Below are 20,981 nucleotides of genomic sequence, written 5' to 3' on the forward strand. Positions count from 1 at the left end.
TTGACTTGAAATTTCTCACACAGGTGTATGTTAGGGTGCTCTACAAAAAAGCCTCTGGGAGCATATAAGTCCGCCAGGGAATATTTCCCGCTAATTAGCATAAACTGAAAAACAGGGTGTTATACCCTTTACCACGTTAGACTCCTCCCCTTTACAACATTAGGCTCCTCCCCTTTACCACATTAGGCTCCTCCCATTTACCACATTAGGCTCCTCCCATTTACCACAATAGGCTCCTCCCCTTTACCGCATTATGCTCCTCCCCTTTACCGTGTTAGGCTCCTCCCCTTTACCACGTTAGACTCCTCCCCTTTACATCATTAGGCTCCTCCCATTTATCCCGTTGGGCTCCTCCCCTTTACCACGTTAGGCTCCTCCCCTTTACCACATTAGACTCCTCCCCTTTACCACATTAGGCTCCTCCCATTTATCCTGTTAGACTCCTCCCCTTTACCACTTTAGGCCCCTCCCCTTTACCCCGTTAGACTCCTCCCCTTTACCACATTAGGCTCCTCCCATTCACCCCGTTAGGCTCCTCCCCTTACCCCGTTAGGCTCCTCCCCTTTACCACGTTAGGCTCCTCCCATTTACCCCATTAGACTCCTCCCCTTACCCCGTTATGCTCCTCCCCTTTACCCGTTAGACTCCTCCCCTTTACCACATTAGGCCCCCTCCCGTTACAGCATTAGACTCCTCCCCTTTACAGTGTTAGGCTCCTCCCCTTTACCACATTAGGCCCCTCCCCGTTACAGCATTAGGCCCCTCCCCTTTGTCCAGTTAGGCTCCTCCCCTTTACAGCATTAGGCTCCTCCCCTTTACATCATTTGACTCCTCCTCTTCACCGTGTTAGGCTCCTCCCCTTTACATCATTAGGCTCCTCCCATTTACCCTGTTAGACTCCTCCCCTTACCCCGTTAGGCTCCTCCCCTTTACCCTGTTAGACCCCTCCCCTTAACCGTGTTAGGCTCCTCCCCTTTACCCTGTTAGACTCCTCCCCTTTACCACGTTAGGCTCCTCCCCTTTACATCATTTGACTCCTCCCCTTTACCACTTTAGGCTCCTCCCCTTTACATCATTAGGCTCCTCCCATTTACCCCCTTTAGACTCCTCCCTTTACCCTGTTAGGCTCCTCCCCTTTACCGTGTTAGACTCCTCCCCTTTACCACGTTAGGCTCCTCCCCTTTACATCATTAGGCTCCTCCCATATACCCCATTAGACTCCTCCCCTGTCCCGTTAGGCTCCTCCCCTTTACCATGTTAGGCTCCTCCCCTTTACATCATTGGGCTCCTCCCATTTACCCCGTTATACTCCTCCCCTTACCCCGTTAGGCTCCTCCTCTTTACAGCATTAGGCTCCTCCCCTTGCAGTGTTAGGCTCCTCCCCCTTACCACATTATGCCCCTCCCCTTTACAGTGTTAGGCTCCTCCCTAAGCTCCTCCCCTTTGCCGCGTTAGGCTCCTCCCCTTTACCTTTATAGCCTCTCGGACCATAGGGGTCAGCCATGATTATTTTTTTCGCCGCCATTGCCCAAAATGTTTACGCAGGGGCGGGGCTTATTATCAAATTGGCCATAACTCCTTAACCATAGATCCTCATCATCATCAAACTTGCTGGGTATGTGCAGAAGTCATGTGGTAGCATGTCCCTTGAAGCTTATCGAGATTAACCCATAGGCGGCGCCACAAATGCCCCCCGACTCTGATTGCCCTGTATTACACTTGTACAGCTCATGGTGCTCTACAATATAGCCTCTCGGACAGTTTTTTGAATTTCCGCTAGGGGGCGCTGTTATTAAGCCCCAACTGAAGAAAGTTTGAGAGGCCACGCCCCTCACACCATAAATCCGATTCACTTGAAATTTCTCACAGAGGTGTATGTTAGGGTGCTCTACAAAAAAGCCTCTGGGACCATATAAATCCGCTTGGGAATATTTTCCGCTAATTAGCGTAAACTGAAAAACATGGTTTTAACCACAACTTTCTCAAATTTTTCTTTATCAACACCAAATTTCTCATGGAGCCTCGGGGGACTATGACACACATGCCCGTAAAAGATTAGTAAGAAAACTTGAAAAACATGGCCGCCATTGACCAAAACGTTTACACACAGGGGCGGGGCTTATTAGCAAATTGGCCATAACTCCTTAACCGTAGATCCTATCATCATCAAACTTGCAGGATATGTGCAGAAGTCATGTGGTAGCATGGCCCTCTAAGCTTGTCAAGATTAACCCATAGGGGGCGCCACAAATGCGAAAACCATAATTCAAAAATGCAATGTTTGACAGGCCACGCCCCTTTCCCACTGACTCTGATTGACTTGACATTTCTTACACATGCACAGCTCACGGTGCTCTACAATAAAGCCTCTTGGACCATAGGGGTCAGCCATGATTATTTTTTCTTCCCTAATTTACATGACCTGAAATTCAGTCAAGTGACATCTACTTTGTGGATTTCCCAACCTATCATCACCAAATTGTGTACACAGCATCAGGGGACCAACATACACGTGTGTATAACGTTTTAGCCAGATAGCTCAAAAAACACGGCCGCCCTTAACGAAAACGTCTTCGCTAAGAGCGGCCATTTTCCTGACGTTTTGCCACGATTGCGACCTTCGATCGGCCACAACTCGGGACTGCAGTTCGGAAAGCCCGCGGCGGAGGTTCGTAGAAGCTTTCGGGCCCGGCCGACGGGTGGGGCGCCGCCGACGCGGGGATTGGCGGCCTGCGCAGGGCTGCCCGTACTTTCAAAATCTCTGCGGGATTTTCTAGTTCCACTTACCCTCCTTCACTTACCCTCAGCCCTTGGTATGACGTAACAGCATACGTCGCACCGAGAGAACTTGGAGTGCGGAAGGAAAGTGGGCGGGGGAGGAGCGGGGATTTAAATGGAACCCACTTGCTCTTGTAGTCACAGTGGACCGTCAGTTACATAGGTAGTTCTGAATGCAAATAATACAGAATTATAACATTCCTCTACAGTAGCCTATATTGCAGAAAGCCATTTCCATAGCATAACAAACATTGAATTTCGACATGGTAACTCAGATTATCAAGATATTGTTACGACGCATTTTCTTATTTCTGTTAGTTTCAACCAAAAACATTTGTTTTAAAAAGTCCTGTAATTGGCAGCCATCGGTGTTATAACAGCAATGTGTAAACTGCAATACATTCACTGGATTGTTCCTATGGAAATAGGATAGGCTAATTGAGGCGTTTTGGAACATATTTCTATATTTGTCCTGTGGGTGGCTGCAATGTCCCTAAAGGCATACCGTCTACCGGAAAATAAAAGGAGAAGAAGAAGTAGATGAACTGCAATGCACTGTGGGTGATATCCACCTCTGAGTGACCATCTATGTTCACTCGATCACTCAGCCCTCCGAGGGTCTATCTCACCAAGATCACTTCAGTTTCCAGACAATTGGAACGACACTTGTGATGGCGGCGGGGATTCCCCCGAGGGCAAGTGAACGAGGGCATGTTGAACGAGTAATGGAACGCAGCGATGCTCTTCACGTTGACCAATTAGAAGCGCTGTGTCAGTGTTGTCTTCATATTGACCAATAAAAAGCGCTGTCAGTGTTGCTAGGATACTTCAGTGACACCACGACTTTTAAACATCACGGCTGACGCTCCGCCGGCAAAAAAGACAAAATGTCTGTGTAACCCAGGTTATGTTCTGTAGTTCCAAAGTTACAGGAATTCCCTAAAAGCATAATTTTCAGAAAATAATCAGTAGATACTGTAGTTTACGATGCCCCCTAAACGCATCACAGGCACATGAGCGGCAGACAGCCGATGACGCAGAACAGAGAAACTGCGAGACACACATGCAACTACTAGTGATTAGACTAAGATAACAATATTGATAAGATACCTAATGTGAGAAACTACATTTGAGACACTTTTGAGATAAGGAAAACTACAAGCGGTTGGTTCGGGAGAAAGCTCCGGAAGGGTGTTTTCAGAGTGAATTGACGATTTATCCTGGCTGGTTTTTTTCGAGGGACGAACTGTTTCAACTGGACTGATTCGACTGCTTTCACCATCATCGCTGTTACTGGATCCATCATCTCTCATCGGACATCGGTTGCATGCATGGACATTGTGCTCAAATCAAGGTGGTGGTAGGAACGAAATGAACAAAGCGGATTGAGGATTATTTTGTTTTGACACTTTTTCTTTATTCTACTCAGGGGTGTTGTTTTTTTCTTTTGGTTCTTGGGCCAAAGACTAAACTGACAAATTGATTATACAGTTGATAAGGTATATTTGAACACTGTTAAAGGTACAATTAGAAGGAACTAAGATTCCTAAGCAGTGATAATTTTGTGTTTTACTTTTTTCTAGTCCCATGCGGGATATATTTTATTTATGTTAAGTACTTAGTGCTGCTAAGGTACATTTTTATTTCACTTTTTGTTTCATTATTCTGGGTCAATATTTCTACTGTTTTTCTACATTGCTGAGAGAACAAGTGCAACTTAGTTTTTGAAGATATCTTTATAAATACAAAACTTTTATTCTCTCAAGTCGTGGTCACGTGTTATTGTGTGGGTTGGAGGTCTCATTAATCTTACAGTGTATTAAGCTACAATCAACCCCCTTACTAGGGTTGCAAAGGGGTGGAAAGTTTCCGGTAAATTACCGGAAACTTTCCGGAAACTTTCCACGGGAACTTTCGCTCGGGAATTTTGGGAATATTCGATTTTTGGGAATTGACTTGAAATTGGGGGAAATTTAATGGACTATCATATTCAAACTTAAATATTTACATTTTGCTGTGTCATAGGTAGTCATCCATGCAAATAATACACTTAAAAACCATTTAATTTCAACAGTGTAGAACTTTATTAAGTTTTAACAATTGTATTGAACAAATAAAAAAAAGAGCCCCCGCTTCCTCTTAAAAAGTCCCATTCTGAAACAAAGTCCCAATAACAAAAAGCATCTTCCCTCAAGGTTCTCAAGCCTAGCTTTTGACATTTTGCCAAACCCTTTCAGGCAATGGCCCCTTACTGGGCTTCCTCAACATCTTCCATGTTTTCTTCCTCCACATCCACATCCAACTCTGATTCGACCTCTTCAGTGTCGCTGTCCAGCCTTGTTGAGGATGACTCTGTGTCAGGCTCAAAGAGCCTTAGGTTTGCCCGAATTGCAACCAATTTTTCCACCCTCACATTTGTGAGCCTGTTGCGAACCTTTGTGTGAGTGTTCCCGAACAGTGACCAGTTGCGCTCGGAGGCAGCTGATGATGGTGGGATTTGAAGGATAATAGACGCTACAGGTGCAAGGGCCTCAGATCCACAAAGTCCCTTCCACCAAGTGGCTGCAGATATGTGCTGGCATGACTGCCAGATTCCATCCCCTTCCCAAAGGCCTTGCTTGGTTCTGTACTTTGCTAAACTGCCTAGAACTTTGCCTTTATCAAGGCCCAGGTGGTCAGACAGGGCTGTGATAACTGCATAGGCACCGAGAGTATGGCCCTGTCACATGTTGGATCTAGAATGTATGCTGCTGCATGCACAGGCTTCATGCAGAACTCGTGCCATTTTGCCAATGACTTCACCACAGCTGTTTCCTCTGCTTTGTGTAGTAGGGAAGCGGGTAGGACCGCCTGCATTACTTCCTTGAGGTCAGCAAAAAGACACTGGACGTCTGATAACATGGCATCATCACCCTCTATCTTGGCTATTGCTGCTGCAATTGGTTTGATGATTCTCAGACTGCTAGTCAGTTTCTCCCAGAACATATCTTCCAACAGGACTTTCTTGATGTCACTTTCGATGCCTGCAGTCTGGGATATGGCCATTTCTTGCAGAGACTCCTTTCCGGCCAGTAGACTGTCATACATGATGACAACGCCACCCCAGCGTGTGATGCTGGGGAGCTTAAGTGTGGTATTCTTGTTTTTTTCCTTTTGCTTTGAGAGATAGGTTGCTGAAGCTACTTGTTTGCCCTTCACAAACTTCACAACTTGCTTCGCTCTCTTGTATAGAGTGTCCATTGTCTTCAGTGTCATGATGTCTTTAAGGAGCAGATTAAGAGTATGGGCAGCACAGCCAATGCTTGTTATATGAGGGTAGGTCTCCTTCACTTGTGCCCAGGCAGCCTTCATGTTTGGTGCATTGTCAGTGACAAGTGCAAAAACCTTCTCTGGTCCATTTAACAGCTAGCTGATAGGTTAGCTTTCTACTGTAAATACATTTAAATGAGATATTTGGAAGTTAAACATTAATACCATACATCAAATATATTTACTCCGTCAACTATGGGGTAAATATATTGGCCATAATATCATCAAAACTTACCTCACTTTATGTAGTTCAAATGCTCAAATGTGTGTCTTAAAAAGTCTTGTACTCTGGGCTTAATGTAGCCTCAATGCTCCAGGGTTCTAGAAATCATCTGTGCATGTGATGGAGGAATGCACAGTGCATGCAGGGGGCGTGGCCTCAATACCAGTAAGCAGTGTGCTGTGTGCATGTGATTGAGGAAAAGCACATATTCTCAAGTGTGAGCATGAAAGCTGGTTTATTTAGTCAAGAATATGCTAAATATACATTTCCCCCAACTATATTTAAAATAACTGTTAAGGGCAAACCTTAAATTTGTTAAATTTTTGGTTTATTCCCGTTAATTCCCGTTAATTCCCAAAATTCCCATTAATTCCCGTTAATTCCCGTTAATTCCCTTGGAAAGTTTCCAACTTTGAAAATTCCCGGAATTTTGCAACCCTACCCCTTACCAATCGAATGTGAACTTAGAATCTTTAGTAACCTGATATAAACTTAGACATAGACATTTAGAATAGATACCCCACCTCTAGGGGTCACCAGAAGGCTACATCTGCAGAACTATAGATCAGAATGGCAAAAAGAAAACGAATGGCTGGTAAAAGTTGGAGATTATAAGGCTAACTGCACCATCTGCCACCGACAATTTTCCAACAGTCAAGGTGGAATGACCAATGTTAAACAACATGGATCAGGAGAGAATCACAAGAGGAACGAGAGGCTTAGGAGGAGCCAGGGAGCTGTCTCAAAGTTTTTTTGGTTAACCAGACCTCTCTGGAGGCTGATATGGTAGGTATTTAAAGGTACAGTGTGTAATATAGTAGTCTTTTGTCGCCATCTAGTGGCTGAAGTTTTAGATTGAAATCATACTACTAATGCCTCGTTTCCACCGAGTAGAGCGGGTCGGGTCGGAGCGGCTCAGAGTGGGACAGCTCACTTTTAAGGCCAGGACACACCGGCCCGATAATCGCCGTCGTAGAGTCGGGAGAGGGCGGGGACACGAATCTGTTTGGTGTGTGCCGTGAAATCGGTCATCGAAGATGTCGTCGGGCTTCTTTTGGCGGCGGGCAGTCTTTCAGTTGGAGCAATTTGATTTGTGGAGGGCTAGCGAATCAGTGAAGCCCGGAAGTGAGGCGGGTAGCACAAACAGCTAACAACAGTTAGCCATCGTTTTAATGTGTTTGTTTGTTTCGTTCAGCGAGTACTCACATGCATCAACCCTTGTTGACTGCTCGACACCATGCTCGACACTCTCTGCTAAAAATTGTGCTCTTTATGGTCCATAAATATAAATACGTATTTCTATCTATGTTTATGGTCTAGAGAGCCGTCCCATCATTTCCGGCTTCCGTATTTTTTCGGGCCACAATACAGATTAGCGCCGCCTGCTGTTATGGAGACATTACGTCCCGCGCAAGCGCAGAGCGTACGGAAAGTCAGCAGTCGGTTTGGTGTGTTCTTTGCACTTTTTCGGCCGCGACAGACTGAAGACTGAAGACTGGAGGTCCCTGAATCGGCAGTCTCCATTTTCGGGTAGTCGGACTGGTGTGTCCTGGCCTTTAAGAATCTAGGTGGTGTTTCCACCGCCGACCCTACCCTTACTGGTAGGGCGGGGTTTAGGCTGGACTGCGATAGCCGCCGCCAGAATGTGGGTCAAACTATCGGGCTGTGGAAAAACTGTGGTCAAGCCAGCGGTCTCTCGTTTTTGCTTGGTCAAACCAGACACTTTTATTATAAACAATTTATTAGTTTAATGACACAATTGAGAGTGCCCGCGATCGCTGCGGCATCGCCAGAGACACGGACGCCCAGACTCTCTTGAGATTTCCTTCCGTTGGACACTAGAAGCAACCTCCGTAAAACGGACACGAGTGACATATGTATGTGGAAACGAGGCGTTACACTTTGGCATCTTACAAGCAAGGGGTGTGTACGTGTAACCGTTTAGTATATAACCGTTTAGGAAAAATCAATAAACAAAAAACGTTTTTTTTTTTTTTTTTTTTTTTTTAAGTTTGGAAAATTATTATTTTTTCAATGAGTGGTGGGTGATGTGAGCTACTGTAGGCTACTAAGCAGATAAACAATACATTATTGTGTTTGGTTACAATATTTATTCATTCAACTTATTAACTGCTCCACCTTCAATTTCACTTTCCTTTTCATCTCCGTCTCAAACAGCTGATCCAATCAGCTGGTCGGCTCGCGAGCCCAACGGCCCCGACAGCGGGACTCAGTTTAATCACAGATGATCGCTAGGCAGTTATGATCACGTCGAAGTCCAAAAGCTAAATTATGAAATAAAGGCCTCTCTGCCTCTGTCTGTCTGTCTATCTGTCTGCCTGACTTTCTCACTGCACAGTCACTCCAACAGCATTGTCAAAAAAAAAATATTTTAAAATTAAAAATTGTTTCTCCTTTCATTAACAATCGTGCAAATCTCCTTCCAATTCCAATGACACAAACATGTTCAACTGTCATTATCACAAAAGAACACGCTCACAGATCAAAGTAATAATAACCACAACAATGTGTTATGCACAGGAGATGAACCAACCACCTGTTAAATGCTGCAAAAAATGTGGACGATCCCTGAAGGGACACAAGCTGCTGAGGAACCTCCAGGCTGGCCCTGGATGCAGCCTCAGAAATGGGACCAGACTCACAGTGGTCCAAATGATGGACAGGGCAGTGGAGTGCAAAGTCCATGTCGGCCCTAACAGGGGATTCCGGGTATTCCTTCCAAGGATACCGCATCATGACAGGGCCCAGGAGTTCCCCTTTACAGTGGTCCGCAGACAGTTCCCCCTTCGCCTGGCATTTGCTGTTACCATCAATAAAGGTGACATAAACTCCATTTTGCATTTCCACGTTTTCACTTTGCAATTTAATTTGATTAGTAATTACCTGAACCCATGTCTTCTGCAGGACAAGGACAGGAAAATGATAGAGTTGGAGTGTTCCTGCCCCAAAGTGTGTTCGCGCATGGCCAGCTCTACACTGCCTTCAGCAGAGGCAAGCGTGCCAGCGGTGTGAGGGTGTTCGTTGGAGACCACGAGGACGGCCTGACGGACAACATTGTGTATACAGAACAACTATAAGTCATGATGACACAATTAAGGCTGCTGGACTGATCATCAGTGTCCTACTCCCTTCCCTCCTGGACATCTACTGAATCCACATCACCCCCAAAGCAACCAGCATTGTGGGTTACCTCGGCCACTCCTCACACAGCCTCTGAAGTCTCCTGCCATCTGGGAGAAGGTACCAGAGCCTCCATAGGCTCCACCAGCCTGGTAAACAGCGTTTTCCACCAGCCTTTCAGGAAGCTCCACTATCTCTATTGATATATTGTTTTGTGTCATTGCTGTAAGTGTTTTTTAATGTGTGCTGTTGTATTTTAATGTATTTGTATTTTATGTAAAGCACTTTGGTGAATTTAGGTTCTTATAAGGTGCTATATAAATAAAAGTGACCTTGACCTTGACCTTGATCTCCCCTCTCTTCCTTCCCTCCCCACTGCCCCCACAAATTCTAGATTTTTAAACCCCCTCCCATTTGCCCCAAAGATTCCTGGACTCTGTACCTATTTATACTCAGTCTGAACATTGCAATACACATATAATGTACACTTTAGCTTTCCTCAGTTTACTGCATATTGCACATATTGTAAATAATGTTCATCATATTGCACATTTTAATTTATTTATTTAATTTGTAATGTGTTATACTGCCTTACCTTTTGCACTACTTAAAACTGTATTTATTGTATATTTCATCATCTCTTATTGCCACCTGGTAACTTGCACAACATGTTATTTCTTCATCGCGCAAACCGTATATATTCACGTGCTATAAAATAACTGAACTTTCACTACAGCATCACAGCTAGGTGATATTACCCTGTGAAAATTGTGCAATACAATGTTACCAATTCACTTATGTGTGGTTGGGTTTACTTTATTTTGTGCTTTTATCTCACACTTCATTGTTTGCGTACACTGAGAGGAGTTGCTATAGATTCCATTGTACATGTGCAAGGACAATAAATGGAATCTTAATCAAACTCCTGACACACTAGGCCCCAGGACCCGACGGCATCCCAGCAAGGGTGCTGAAGACCTGTGCCGCTGAGCTGGCTCCAATCGCCCACTTCCTCTTCTGTGAATCCTACTTTACAGCCACAATACCCCTCCTCTGGAAAAGTGCAACCATAATCCCGGTACCCAAAAAAACACGACCCACCGAACCAAATCACTACCGCCCCATCGCCCTCACACCCATAATCATGAAATGCTTCGAAAAACTGCTGCTCAGGACAATCCTCCCATTTGTCAAACCTCATCTGGACCCCCTTCAATTCGCCTACAGGGAAAAAAGGGGCACAGAGGACGCTGTCGCCTGCCTGCTGCATCTTCTCCTCCAGCACCTGGACTTCTCAGGCAATTTCGCCAGGATCTTATTTGTGGACTTCAGCTCCGCCTTCAACACCATCCAAAGACACCTGCTCATCCAGAAGCTTCACCACCTCAACACTCCACCCATCCTGATCCATCTCCTGCACAACTTCCTCAGCGACACACGGCAAACTGTTCGGGTAGGCACAACCACATCACCCACACTCACCACCAACACCGGAGCCCCTCAGGGCTGTGTGCTTAGCCCTTTCCTCTACACCCTTTACACTAATGACTGCACCAGCCCCTCCCACACCACCACCTACCTCAAATACTCTGACGACACTGCCATCCTCGCCCTCCTATCAGACAATAACTCTGTATCAGATTACCACAACACTATCACTCACTTCTCCCAATGGTGCACACAAAACTTCCTCCATCTCAATGTAGAAATACCAATAGGTACCCCATCAGCCCAGCCCCCCACTCTCATCAACAATGACACAGTAGAAACAGTTGACAGCTTTAAATACCTTGGACTCACACTGGACAATAAACTCACTTTCGACCAGCACACAACGGACATTCAAAAAAGGAGCCACCAAAGACTGTATGCCATCCGTAAACTCAAAGGACTCTATGTTGCCCCCCATCTCCTCCTTCTGTTATATCAAAGCATTGTCCAGCCCATTCTGCTCTACTGTTCCACCTGCTTCTTTAACATGCTCACTGTCAAAAACCGGGTCAAACTTACGCGTGTCACAAACATAGCTGCCAAATTAATCGGTCTCCCCACACCCACACTGTCAGAGCTCAATGTCAAGGCCATCACACACATCGCATCTACAATAGCCCAGGACAACACACACCCACTCAACTGCCACTTCACCATCATGCCCTCTGGACGCAGGTACAGGTCCCTGTTGTGCAGGAGGGCTCGCTATGGCAAAAGCCTGGTACCTGCAGCCATAGCAACACTTAACAGAAGGCCAAGATAAAACACCCCAGTCCCACTCTGTTTATATATTGTGTATGCATGTTTATTTTGTTGTGTTTGTTGTCCATCTGTCTACTGTCTGTCGGCGTGCAGCCCTTAAATGTAATATGAAGTGGAAAAGAATTTCCCCTTGGGGACAATAAAGTCTAAAAGTCTAAAGTCTAGAGGTAGAGCGCGCGCAACGCGTGCGCGAAAACTCTAGTCATATTAAACCCAAATCTGATTAATAGGCTAGCAGTGTGTGCTCCTGAGAGTATAGATAGCATGTTAAAGTTGAACCACAGAGCGGTCCACACCATCATGATAGACCTACTATTCATGGCAAGGCCTACTGCAACATGTTTAATTACATGAAGATCACTACTCCCCAGCACTGATACTGTGATTATTTTTACTATAACAGTTAAAGTAATATACTATACAGTGCTGCTTGAAAGTATGTGAACCCCTTGAACCTTTTGGAATTTTATTTATTTTAACCATTATTAATTAATTTTTCTCAATAATTTTTATCAAAATTTTTTTATATGAAATAACAAATGTTTGTTTATGAATTCAACATGTTTCTTTTCCGGAAGTCAATTGTTAAAACATATAAAACAAATTATTTGTGCAAAGGCTTGTTTTGTGAACCCTAAGCTGCATTGCTTAAATCGAGCAGGTAAACACAATAAGGTGGGCCAAATAGATTGATAAAATGGACCAATGTAATGAGAGATCTTTTTTTTTTTAAGATATTTTTTTTTTGCATTTTTATGCTTTATTGATAGTGTAGAGACAGAGGTGAAATGGGGCAGAGAGGGGAGTGACATGCAGAGCACGACCGCGGGCTGGAATCGAACCTGGGTCCGCTGCTGGCCGAGGCCCATGGGGGGGACGCCCTACCAACTGAGCTAAGGGCGCCCCCTATAATGAGAGATCTTTAGGGAAGAAATTGGGCCGAACTAGATAAAACAGAGACACAACCAGGTGAGTTTAGGCTCACCAAAGTGAACCCATACAGGTCAGACATGCCAAAAGGGAAAGAAAATCTCAGAGGATCTCAGAATAGAGATGTGATATTGCACATTTGTCTGGGGACAGCTATAAATTAATTTAAAAAAAAAAGTTTGAGCTCCATCATTCCACCGTGAGGCAAATCATCCACAAATGGAGAGCTTTACGAGTGACTGAACATCTGCCTAGAAGTGATCTTCTAGAATTGGACTTCCTTCAAAAATATCCACAAGCGCGACAAGAAAAGTGATCTTTCAGTTAAAAGCCAACCCAAACATTACATCTTGTGATTTGCAGACCTCTCTTGCAGCATCTGGGACAGATGTGAATGGTTCCACAATAAGAAGAAAACTCAGTCAACATGGCTTTCATGGGAGGGTTGCTGAAGAAGCCTCTGCTCTCAAAAAAGAACATAACTGCTTGTCACAACTTTGCCACAGAGCACCTGGAGATATCTGAAGTCTTCTGGAAGTCTATTCTGTGGACAGATTAGTCCAACATTTTACTGTTTGGTCATAACCAAAACCACCATGTTTGGCGAAAACGCAACTCTGCCTACCACCAAAAGAACCTTGTCCCAAGTGAAGAACGGTGGTGGCAAATGGTAAGCATTGGCAAATCTCCAGATGTAATGTTTGGGTTGGCCTTTACCAGAAAAATCCCTTTTCTTGTGGCGCTTGAGGATATTTTTGTCCTATAAGTCCACTCCTAGGCAGATGTTCAGTCACTCTTAAAGCTCTCCATTTGTAGATGATTTGCCTCACGGTGGACCGATGGAGCTCAAACTTTTTTTGAGCGATGGATCCATGCTTTTATGTTGTTTACGCAAAATTCTGATCCTACCATCTGAATGTCGCAACTGAAATCGAGACTTATCAGACCAGGCATGATTTTTCCAATTTCCTTCTATTGTCCAATTTTGGTGATCCTCTGTGAATTATAGCCAGTTTCCTGTTCTTAGGTGAAATGAGTGGCACCCTGTGGGATCTTCTGCTGCTGTAGCTCATCTGCTTCAAGGTTGGACGTGTTTTGCGTTCAGAGACGGTATTCTGCATACCCTGGTTGTAACGAGTGGTTATTTGAGTTACTGTTGCCTTTCTATCCGCTCGAATCAGTCTGCCCATCCTCCTCTGACATCAACAAGGCATTATCGTCCACATAAATGCCGTTCACTGGACATTTTTTCTTTTTCGGACCATTCTCTGTAAACCCTAGAGATGGGTGTGTGTGAAAATCCCAGTAGATCAGCAGTTTCTGAAATACTCAGACCAGCCCATCTGGCACCATCAACAATGCCACTTTCAAAGTCACTTAAAACCCCTTTCTTCCCCATTCTGTTGCTCTGTTAGAACTTCAACAAGTTGTCCCGTCCAGGTCTACATGCCTAAATGCGTTGAGTTGCTGCCATGTGATTGGCTGATTAATTATATGTGTTAACAAGAAATTGAGCTGGTGTACCTAATAAAGTGGCCGGTGAGTGTACATACTATGGCTATACAGGTAGTTTACTTACTTTTCTTTTTGTACAGGTGACTACTGCTGAGCTTGCACATGTCTACCATACTGTGAAACACAACCTTAGCTTCAACAGTTCTGACTGTGCCATGAAGCTGACTCTCCCAACACCGCTGACATCACTGAAACGTCAGCGGTGTAAGGAAGTACAAGCCATTCTGAAGGTCAGGCCCTGAAGCTCGGCCCCTTTCAAATGAGCAATATTGAAAAAAAAACATCTGGGATATAATGCTACACCAAAAATATTAGGGTATATGAGGTAAGGTGGAAAATTGGCGAAGGTTCCCTTTAACAATTAATACACAAAATTCATCTTGAATTGAGGAATCTGCCACTCCGCTCAGTGGAAATGAGGCATTACTTTGAAAGAAGGATATGCTTAGTGGTATGGACAATACACAGTTTATTCTTGATCCAACTTTAAATATCTCTCTCTCTCTCTATCTCTCTATAATGGTTACTGATGCTCACTCACCTCCAGAATACTGGCTTCTCTCTGGCTGGATTGAGGTTTGCTTCCTTGGTAGGCTCTTTGCTCTTTCACGTTCAACATGGAGATAAGCTCCAAGCACTGCTGACTTAGAGCTGAAAACACACGCGCACACACATGCACACACACACACGCACACATAAATCCACTTCAATTGAGGGATGTGGCTGATGTGTGCGGAAATGTCTGGGACATTTTTACATTATTCAGTATTTACCAGAATGTTCAGCTCGGAGCTGCTGGATTTCCTTCTCTCTCTCCTCCCGGTTGTCAGTCATAGTCTTGTTCTCACTCAGAATTCTGATAAAAAAACAACATAATGTTTACAATGCAGACCAATGAAAATACCACAAACCTTAATGTGAAGTAAATAAGACCTGTTGTATTTCTGCTCCCAGGAATGCTGAGACTTCTTCAGCTGGACCTGGTTGAAGCTGAGTTCCCACTGCAAGCTGTTCACTTCCTGCATGAAATGGAGGCAGCAGATGATGATACGCATTTTTAACTGACTTTTATAATTATCCAATTATCATGTAAGACCAAGCCACATGCATTTAGTTTTATAAAAGGTTAAGGGCCTTCCAGATGAATGCGTTAACGCAGGGTGATTCATTTCTGGAATTAATGCATACATTTTTTTAATGCAATCAACTTATGTTCAGAATGACCCGCCCAATATATCCCACCCGCTCTGCATTAGTAGTCGCTCTAATGTTATGGCTGACCTAGGATCAGCACTTTGCATGAAAGCGGTGCGCAGCGCCTGGACACAATGGCCATGTGCAGCGGCACGCAGCCAGCGGAACATAGCAGCACGTTATGTTTTGACTTGCTAGTGTCCACCTGTGTGTCGCGGGCGGCAGTTGCTGTCAGAAGCAACATGAGGAGCATCGTTGTCTGCTGTGTTCAGAGCTCGGGAGGACACAAACGTCTGCAGTTTTCAGAGATGTGTGTGATTAATACGGGACATCAACATAACGTCGGCTTTCTGGCACAATTGAACAGTCCCCTAGAACTTGGGTGCGCAAACACACGCATGTTAAATGTATATATCCACCTTCTGTCATGTATCTTTCTGTTCCTACAACAACATACAGAAAGAAAATAGAATTATTTGTGCTTATTTCGATTAATTGTGATTAATCCACAGCTACCCTGTGATTAATCTGATAAAAATGTTAATCCTTTGACAACCCTAAAAAGGTTATATACAAGCACGGATGTAAAGTCCTATGACTGATGATAGTTTCATGGCCAGACTATACATTGTTCTGTCACTGGTCTCTATTCTCATGTCTTTATCAAGCCAAACTAAAAGTTGACTGTTCATTCTTATGCAGCTACCTGGATCTTCACACATAGAAACCAGATACAAACGTAGTTCTAGATTGTTTCTTTGAAATAACTCCCTACTAGGGAGTTATTTCGTTCTCCCCTAGGGAGTCCCTAGGGGAGAACGGGGTAAGTAGGCACACTTTTTACTCTAGTGAGAATTGCTCATCACCTAAACATCTTTCAATAGTCATTCCTACATTAAATTGAAGCTTAAGGTGTTGGCTTGAAATGTGTACCCCTCACTTTTTCTATCTTATTGTAATAAAGAAGAAATTAATCGTCAAAGACACCCTTACACATTGTGACAACCAACCCCATCAAGGGGTCGGTTGTCACACACTATGGGGTTGTTTGTCACAATGTTATCTTAATGGGAATAATCTTAAAAAGAAGACGAGAAAGCAGAACTAAATTTGAACGTGTAATTGCATTGTCAAGTTGACAAATAGGCCTACATAACTTACTGTAGCCTTGGCAGCTGGTCTAGTTTGGGATGCACTGGGTTGTTTTGATTTTGTTGCCCTTTTTTCTTTTGCATGCTAGCTGCCTTTTCCTGCTCTATTCTCTCCTTCTCTGGGGTGTCAGTGAGGACACAGCTTGACAATTTCTTTCGTTATTGTGTTCCTTTTCTGGCTGCAGCTTTGGATAACATGTGACAACCAACCTCCCAAAAAATTTGACGACCAACCCCAACTTGAATTTCTTGCTAGCATCAAGGCCAACAACCATCTGACAACTAATTAGCTTGCTAACCACAATCTAAACTATAGTTTACCCTTCACACTTTTTATGGGTAACAAGTGTTTTGTTATAAACCCATTGTGTAAAAGCCTTGAAGAAAAATACTGAGGAGCTAAATATTTTCAATTTGACATGAAAAACACAAACAGTCCTCTTACCTCAAATTCAGCAGTCTAACTCCAAGGAAGACTATGTAGGTGACCTCTGACCCCAATTGTGGATATTTACATACCAAATTTTCACAGACAGCGCCTTCTGGTTCCGAGATATAACGATTGTGACAACCAACCCGTGTGACAAATTACCCCGTTCTCCCCTATACTATATACTGCACATACAGTCAAAACAGAAACTATTCATCCGTCTGGAATTCACCTCTGGCTCTGAACAGTTGAAATCAGTCAGAATGGGCCTCATTTATCAACCGTGCGTAGACCAGAATAGTGGGTGTACGCTCATTTAAACGCAAACCTCCGCATTTATCAATTTGGACGTGAGCGTAGGGTACGCTCAAATCCCACGCCAGCTCTCAGCTCGTGTACGCAAGTTTGTAAACAGCATGGACTCACAGTGCAGGCTGTGCCGGGTAGCCGATGACTTTGTTGGACAATTATTAGAAGATAATACAAATGCAGTGTTTGCTCAGACCGAAATAAAGAAATTAATCACTTAAAAATGTGCAGTTTATGGTGTGAAACTGCGTAGGACTGCTGATTCAATAGTGCGCACACCAGCCACTTAGGAGCGCTGCATGGGACTGCGTAAGGGCAGTTATCTCTGACTTGGAGCAGCTGGGGGAAACCTGAGGCACGGAGGCTGCATTCTTTCATCGCTTCTAAAATGTTAGCCTAAGTATTAAATATGTAGGCTATGCAAGTAGTACGCTGCTCTTGATGATAAAAATACAATGCACAACATTCAGCTTAACATTTTATTTATTTGACAAACTTTTGAGATTTTAGTTTCTCTTTTAATGTGTCATGTATCGCTAAAGTGAGCGATTTATTTCCATCATAAGCCGGCACGTTTCGGCTTGTTTTTCTGATCCTGGACCTCAGCAGTAATGGGTCCAGTGGGCGCTCTCACAGCTGGTGGTTACCGGGCCGGCTTGTGCAGCTGAGGGCTGACCTGTCTTGCCAAGCGCATCTGTCAACCCTTTAGAGTAGTCCTATCTGAAAGGGCCAATAGTTTCTAATCATTCAAATCTCTGCAGACGTGTATTTATTTCATGGGGGAAAAACAAGAAGTTAAAGGTTTAATATACCTAACGGACAGTTGGTGCGTCTTTTTCTCCTCCACCACTTATATTATGCCCGCACCTCCAGTTGGTGTTGCATTTCAGAGCAGCAACACGCTTTTTTTAGTGGCGATTTTTAAGTCAGAGCACTTTGTCTTCACCTAGGCTATGTAAAGAAATTGCGACATAAAATTGTATTTGCTATTTTATATCATTTGAGCGACAACACTGATGTAAACCTAAAATTCACAATCCTCAGCTGGAGATCGTGTGTCAACAACACCAACGCTGTTGACCGCAGCAGTTATTTCCTTCCTAACTGCTGCCTTCTGGCGTTCTGTGATATTGCTTTTAATGCTCCGAAATTAAACTTTATTACATTTTTTCTACTTTCGCTGTTATGCTGTCAATTTCTACTTCAGAGAAGTTCCTCTTCTGTGCCGTAATGCGCATATCCATGTTGTAAAACCTCTGGGCAAGGCCTCTAAACTGAGAAAATATAGGGGCGTGATATTCAAATTACGATTGTTTTCAGCCGCCGTATTTATCAATAGTGGTCTGGCGTACGCTGAGATTGGCGAGATACGACTGTTTGATCAATCCCACGCGATACCTGGCGTAGGGCTATATTTGCGCCAGAATCTGCACCAGTTTCCACGCAAGTTTGTTAAATGAGGCCCATTGTGTGTAAACAGAGAACATTTTCTTTTTTTTACCACCACATCTCATGGTATTATCATTTGCTAAATAGGACAAGACCAGTTAGTTCCTGACAGTTAAAAGCTGCAGTAGAATGTTAAAGCAAAGTGACCAAGCCCTCTCAGTACTTGAGCAGCCTGCACTTATGCTTACCTTCTCCAGAGCTTTGACCTTCTCCTCACTTTTCTGCAGCAGACTTTGAGTGTGGCTTGTGGCTTTGTCAAGAATTGCCTATGTGAAGAGGAGACATTTTTAGTTTGTCTGTTTTTTTCTAACCTGAAGCTCACTCTCACAGTTTTGTCCATTATCTCAATCATAAAGCTTTACTAACTCTCCTCTGACAGCAGAACACATAGAAGAAACATGATGGGGCAAGAGTGAAGGAGACGGCAGGAGAGAAAAAAGATGAAAAAGTGCATTTTGAATAATAGGTGACCTTAGAGGGTCACATGAGAAAAACATTGTCTTAGACCACTAGTTAATAAGGATGCACAAAGCATTCTTGATGGATACTTGCTTCATCTGCCGTCTGGTTACTCTTCGTGGTTCAAAGTGAACTGCAGAACAGTGAGGTGTAAGATGCATTCCTTCATTGTGTGTGTTGCTCTACCTTCCCTTGTAGGATCTTCAGGGCTTCATATTTGCCTTTAAGATAACGATGTGTCACTTCCAGCTCACAGCACAATACTTCTATCACCTGTCAACACAGGAGCATTAGTTAGAGTTTGCCTGGCTGAAGTCGAATGGACAAAGTTATATCAACTTTAGTTTGATTTGACTTGTCCTACCTCAGATGCTTCCAGTAGTCTGTCTCTCAGCTGCTCTTTGGACAGGTCCACCAGGGAGCCTGCTGATTGACAGAAAGTGTACTCTGTTGTGTACTTTAAAAATGCATTTAATTCTATTTGGCTCAACGGCCAATTTTACAATGTGATAAATCTAGTCTGCTTCTCTTGGAAGGCAGCTAAGTGAGTGACGGCTAATGCTGGAGTGCTAAGCATTAGATTTCATTATATCGAAGGATGGAATTCAGGGTAATGTTGATGAATTAGTCCATTTAAACTATGTTTACTGTAACTATGGCCTTATGATGTGATATTTATGCTGAACCCATTAATGCATAGAGGGTATTGGTAATTAAGCCATTAAAATCACAGCATTACACTGATACTTAATTTAAATTTTGTGCAAAATACTTGCATCAAAGTGAATCACAGCTTGATAGTAACATCTAATATGTCACCCAAACACAGGGTTTAAACATGTTGTAGGTCAAATGCATCGAGTTATCCCTCATGACAAAATCACATTCTTTAAGTGCTGCAGGTGGTTAAAACTTACATTTGAACTTTATTTTGTTCATGCTGGAGAGTCTGAATCAGTCAGGTCATATCACTGCTTTATAAAGTTGGTGTGGATAATGTGGACCAAGTCAGTTAAAAAAGATCTATTTTCATATTGTTGACATGGTAAAAATCACTTCCTGGCTTTAGATTAAAACACAAAATTGCTAAAGAATGTTGCTATGTATCTTGCCTTTATGACTGATTCTTGTTCAGCGACCTTGCTACAGTAACAGGTCAGTTGACAGACATTCTTACATGGCAGCTTCCAGCAGGCTCTTTGCTGTGTGTCTGCAGTGTTGAGTGTGGGGCTCCAGGCTGCCTCTCGGAGCGTGCTGCTCAGCCCGAGCCTCTCCGCTCTGGGCAGGGGGCTGTCGGTCACACCACCCCGGCTCTGGCTCTTCTTCCTGGAGGAGCTGGGTGCTGCTCCGTCTCCCAGGTCACCCTCCAGCATGTCATCCTCCACGGTGCAGGCCTCACTCACCTCCTGCATCTGTACAAGGTCAAACCTTATGTTACAATCACCACATTGTGCCTCTGTTCAACCTGCAAACTTCCAGATATTGATTTGCTCAGACTTAAAAGTTGAATCCAAAAACTAGTTAATAAATCATATAGGGGAGAGTGGGGTGAGTTGTGCCAGCGGGGAAGTAGTGCCACCCCTTGTTTCTAGAAAACCATAGAAGAAATTGGAATTGTGAATTGGAGTGCTTTAGTATGCTACACTATGAGTCTATACAGTTAGCACAATGTTAGCCCTGAACTGCTGCATCATGCTAGTTTTTCCAAAATGCTGGGGTTGAGTAGCCTGGAAATCCAGACCTGCCGCTAGGCGCTGGCAAATTAAATTTGTTGCTTTCAATAGCAAGTAAGAGGAATTCTTTGTTTTGCCGACCGACCACGCCAAAAGTTTAATTTAAC

General features: G+C 43.8%; 1 protein-coding gene across 2 annotated transcripts in view; it reads right to left on the minus strand.

Moving 5' to 3' along the window:
* Window positions 1-20,981, minus strand: part of ccdc125 (coiled-coil domain containing 125) — a 35,985-nt gene that overhangs the window by 12,437 nt on the left and 2,567 nt on the right. Inside the window, exons 2-8 of one of the 2 annotated variants that reach the window (XM_080040320.1) lie at window positions 20,319-20,553; window positions 19,506-19,564; window positions 19,328-19,414; window positions 18,871-18,948; window positions 15,083-15,168; window positions 14,923-15,005; window positions 14,691-14,800 (exon numbers count right to left, since the gene is read on the minus strand). In XM_080040320.1, coding sequence (XP_079896446.1) covers window positions 14,691-14,800; window positions 14,923-15,005; window positions 15,083-15,168; window positions 18,871-18,948; window positions 19,328-19,414; window positions 19,506-19,564; window positions 20,319-20,553 — 738 coding nt within the window. Of the gene's footprint in view, window positions 1-14,690; window positions 14,801-14,922; window positions 15,006-15,082; window positions 15,169-18,870; window positions 18,949-19,327; window positions 19,415-19,505; window positions 19,568-20,318; window positions 20,554-20,981 lie in introns of both variants that reach the window. The other variant, XM_080040319.1, reaches the window with a different exon arrangement.

This window comes from Ammodytes marinus (assembly GCF_949987685.1).
Source record: "Ammodytes marinus genome assembly, chromosome: 2".
NCBI lineage: Eukaryota > Metazoa > Chordata > Actinopteri > Uranoscopiformes > Ammodytidae > Ammodytes > Ammodytes marinus.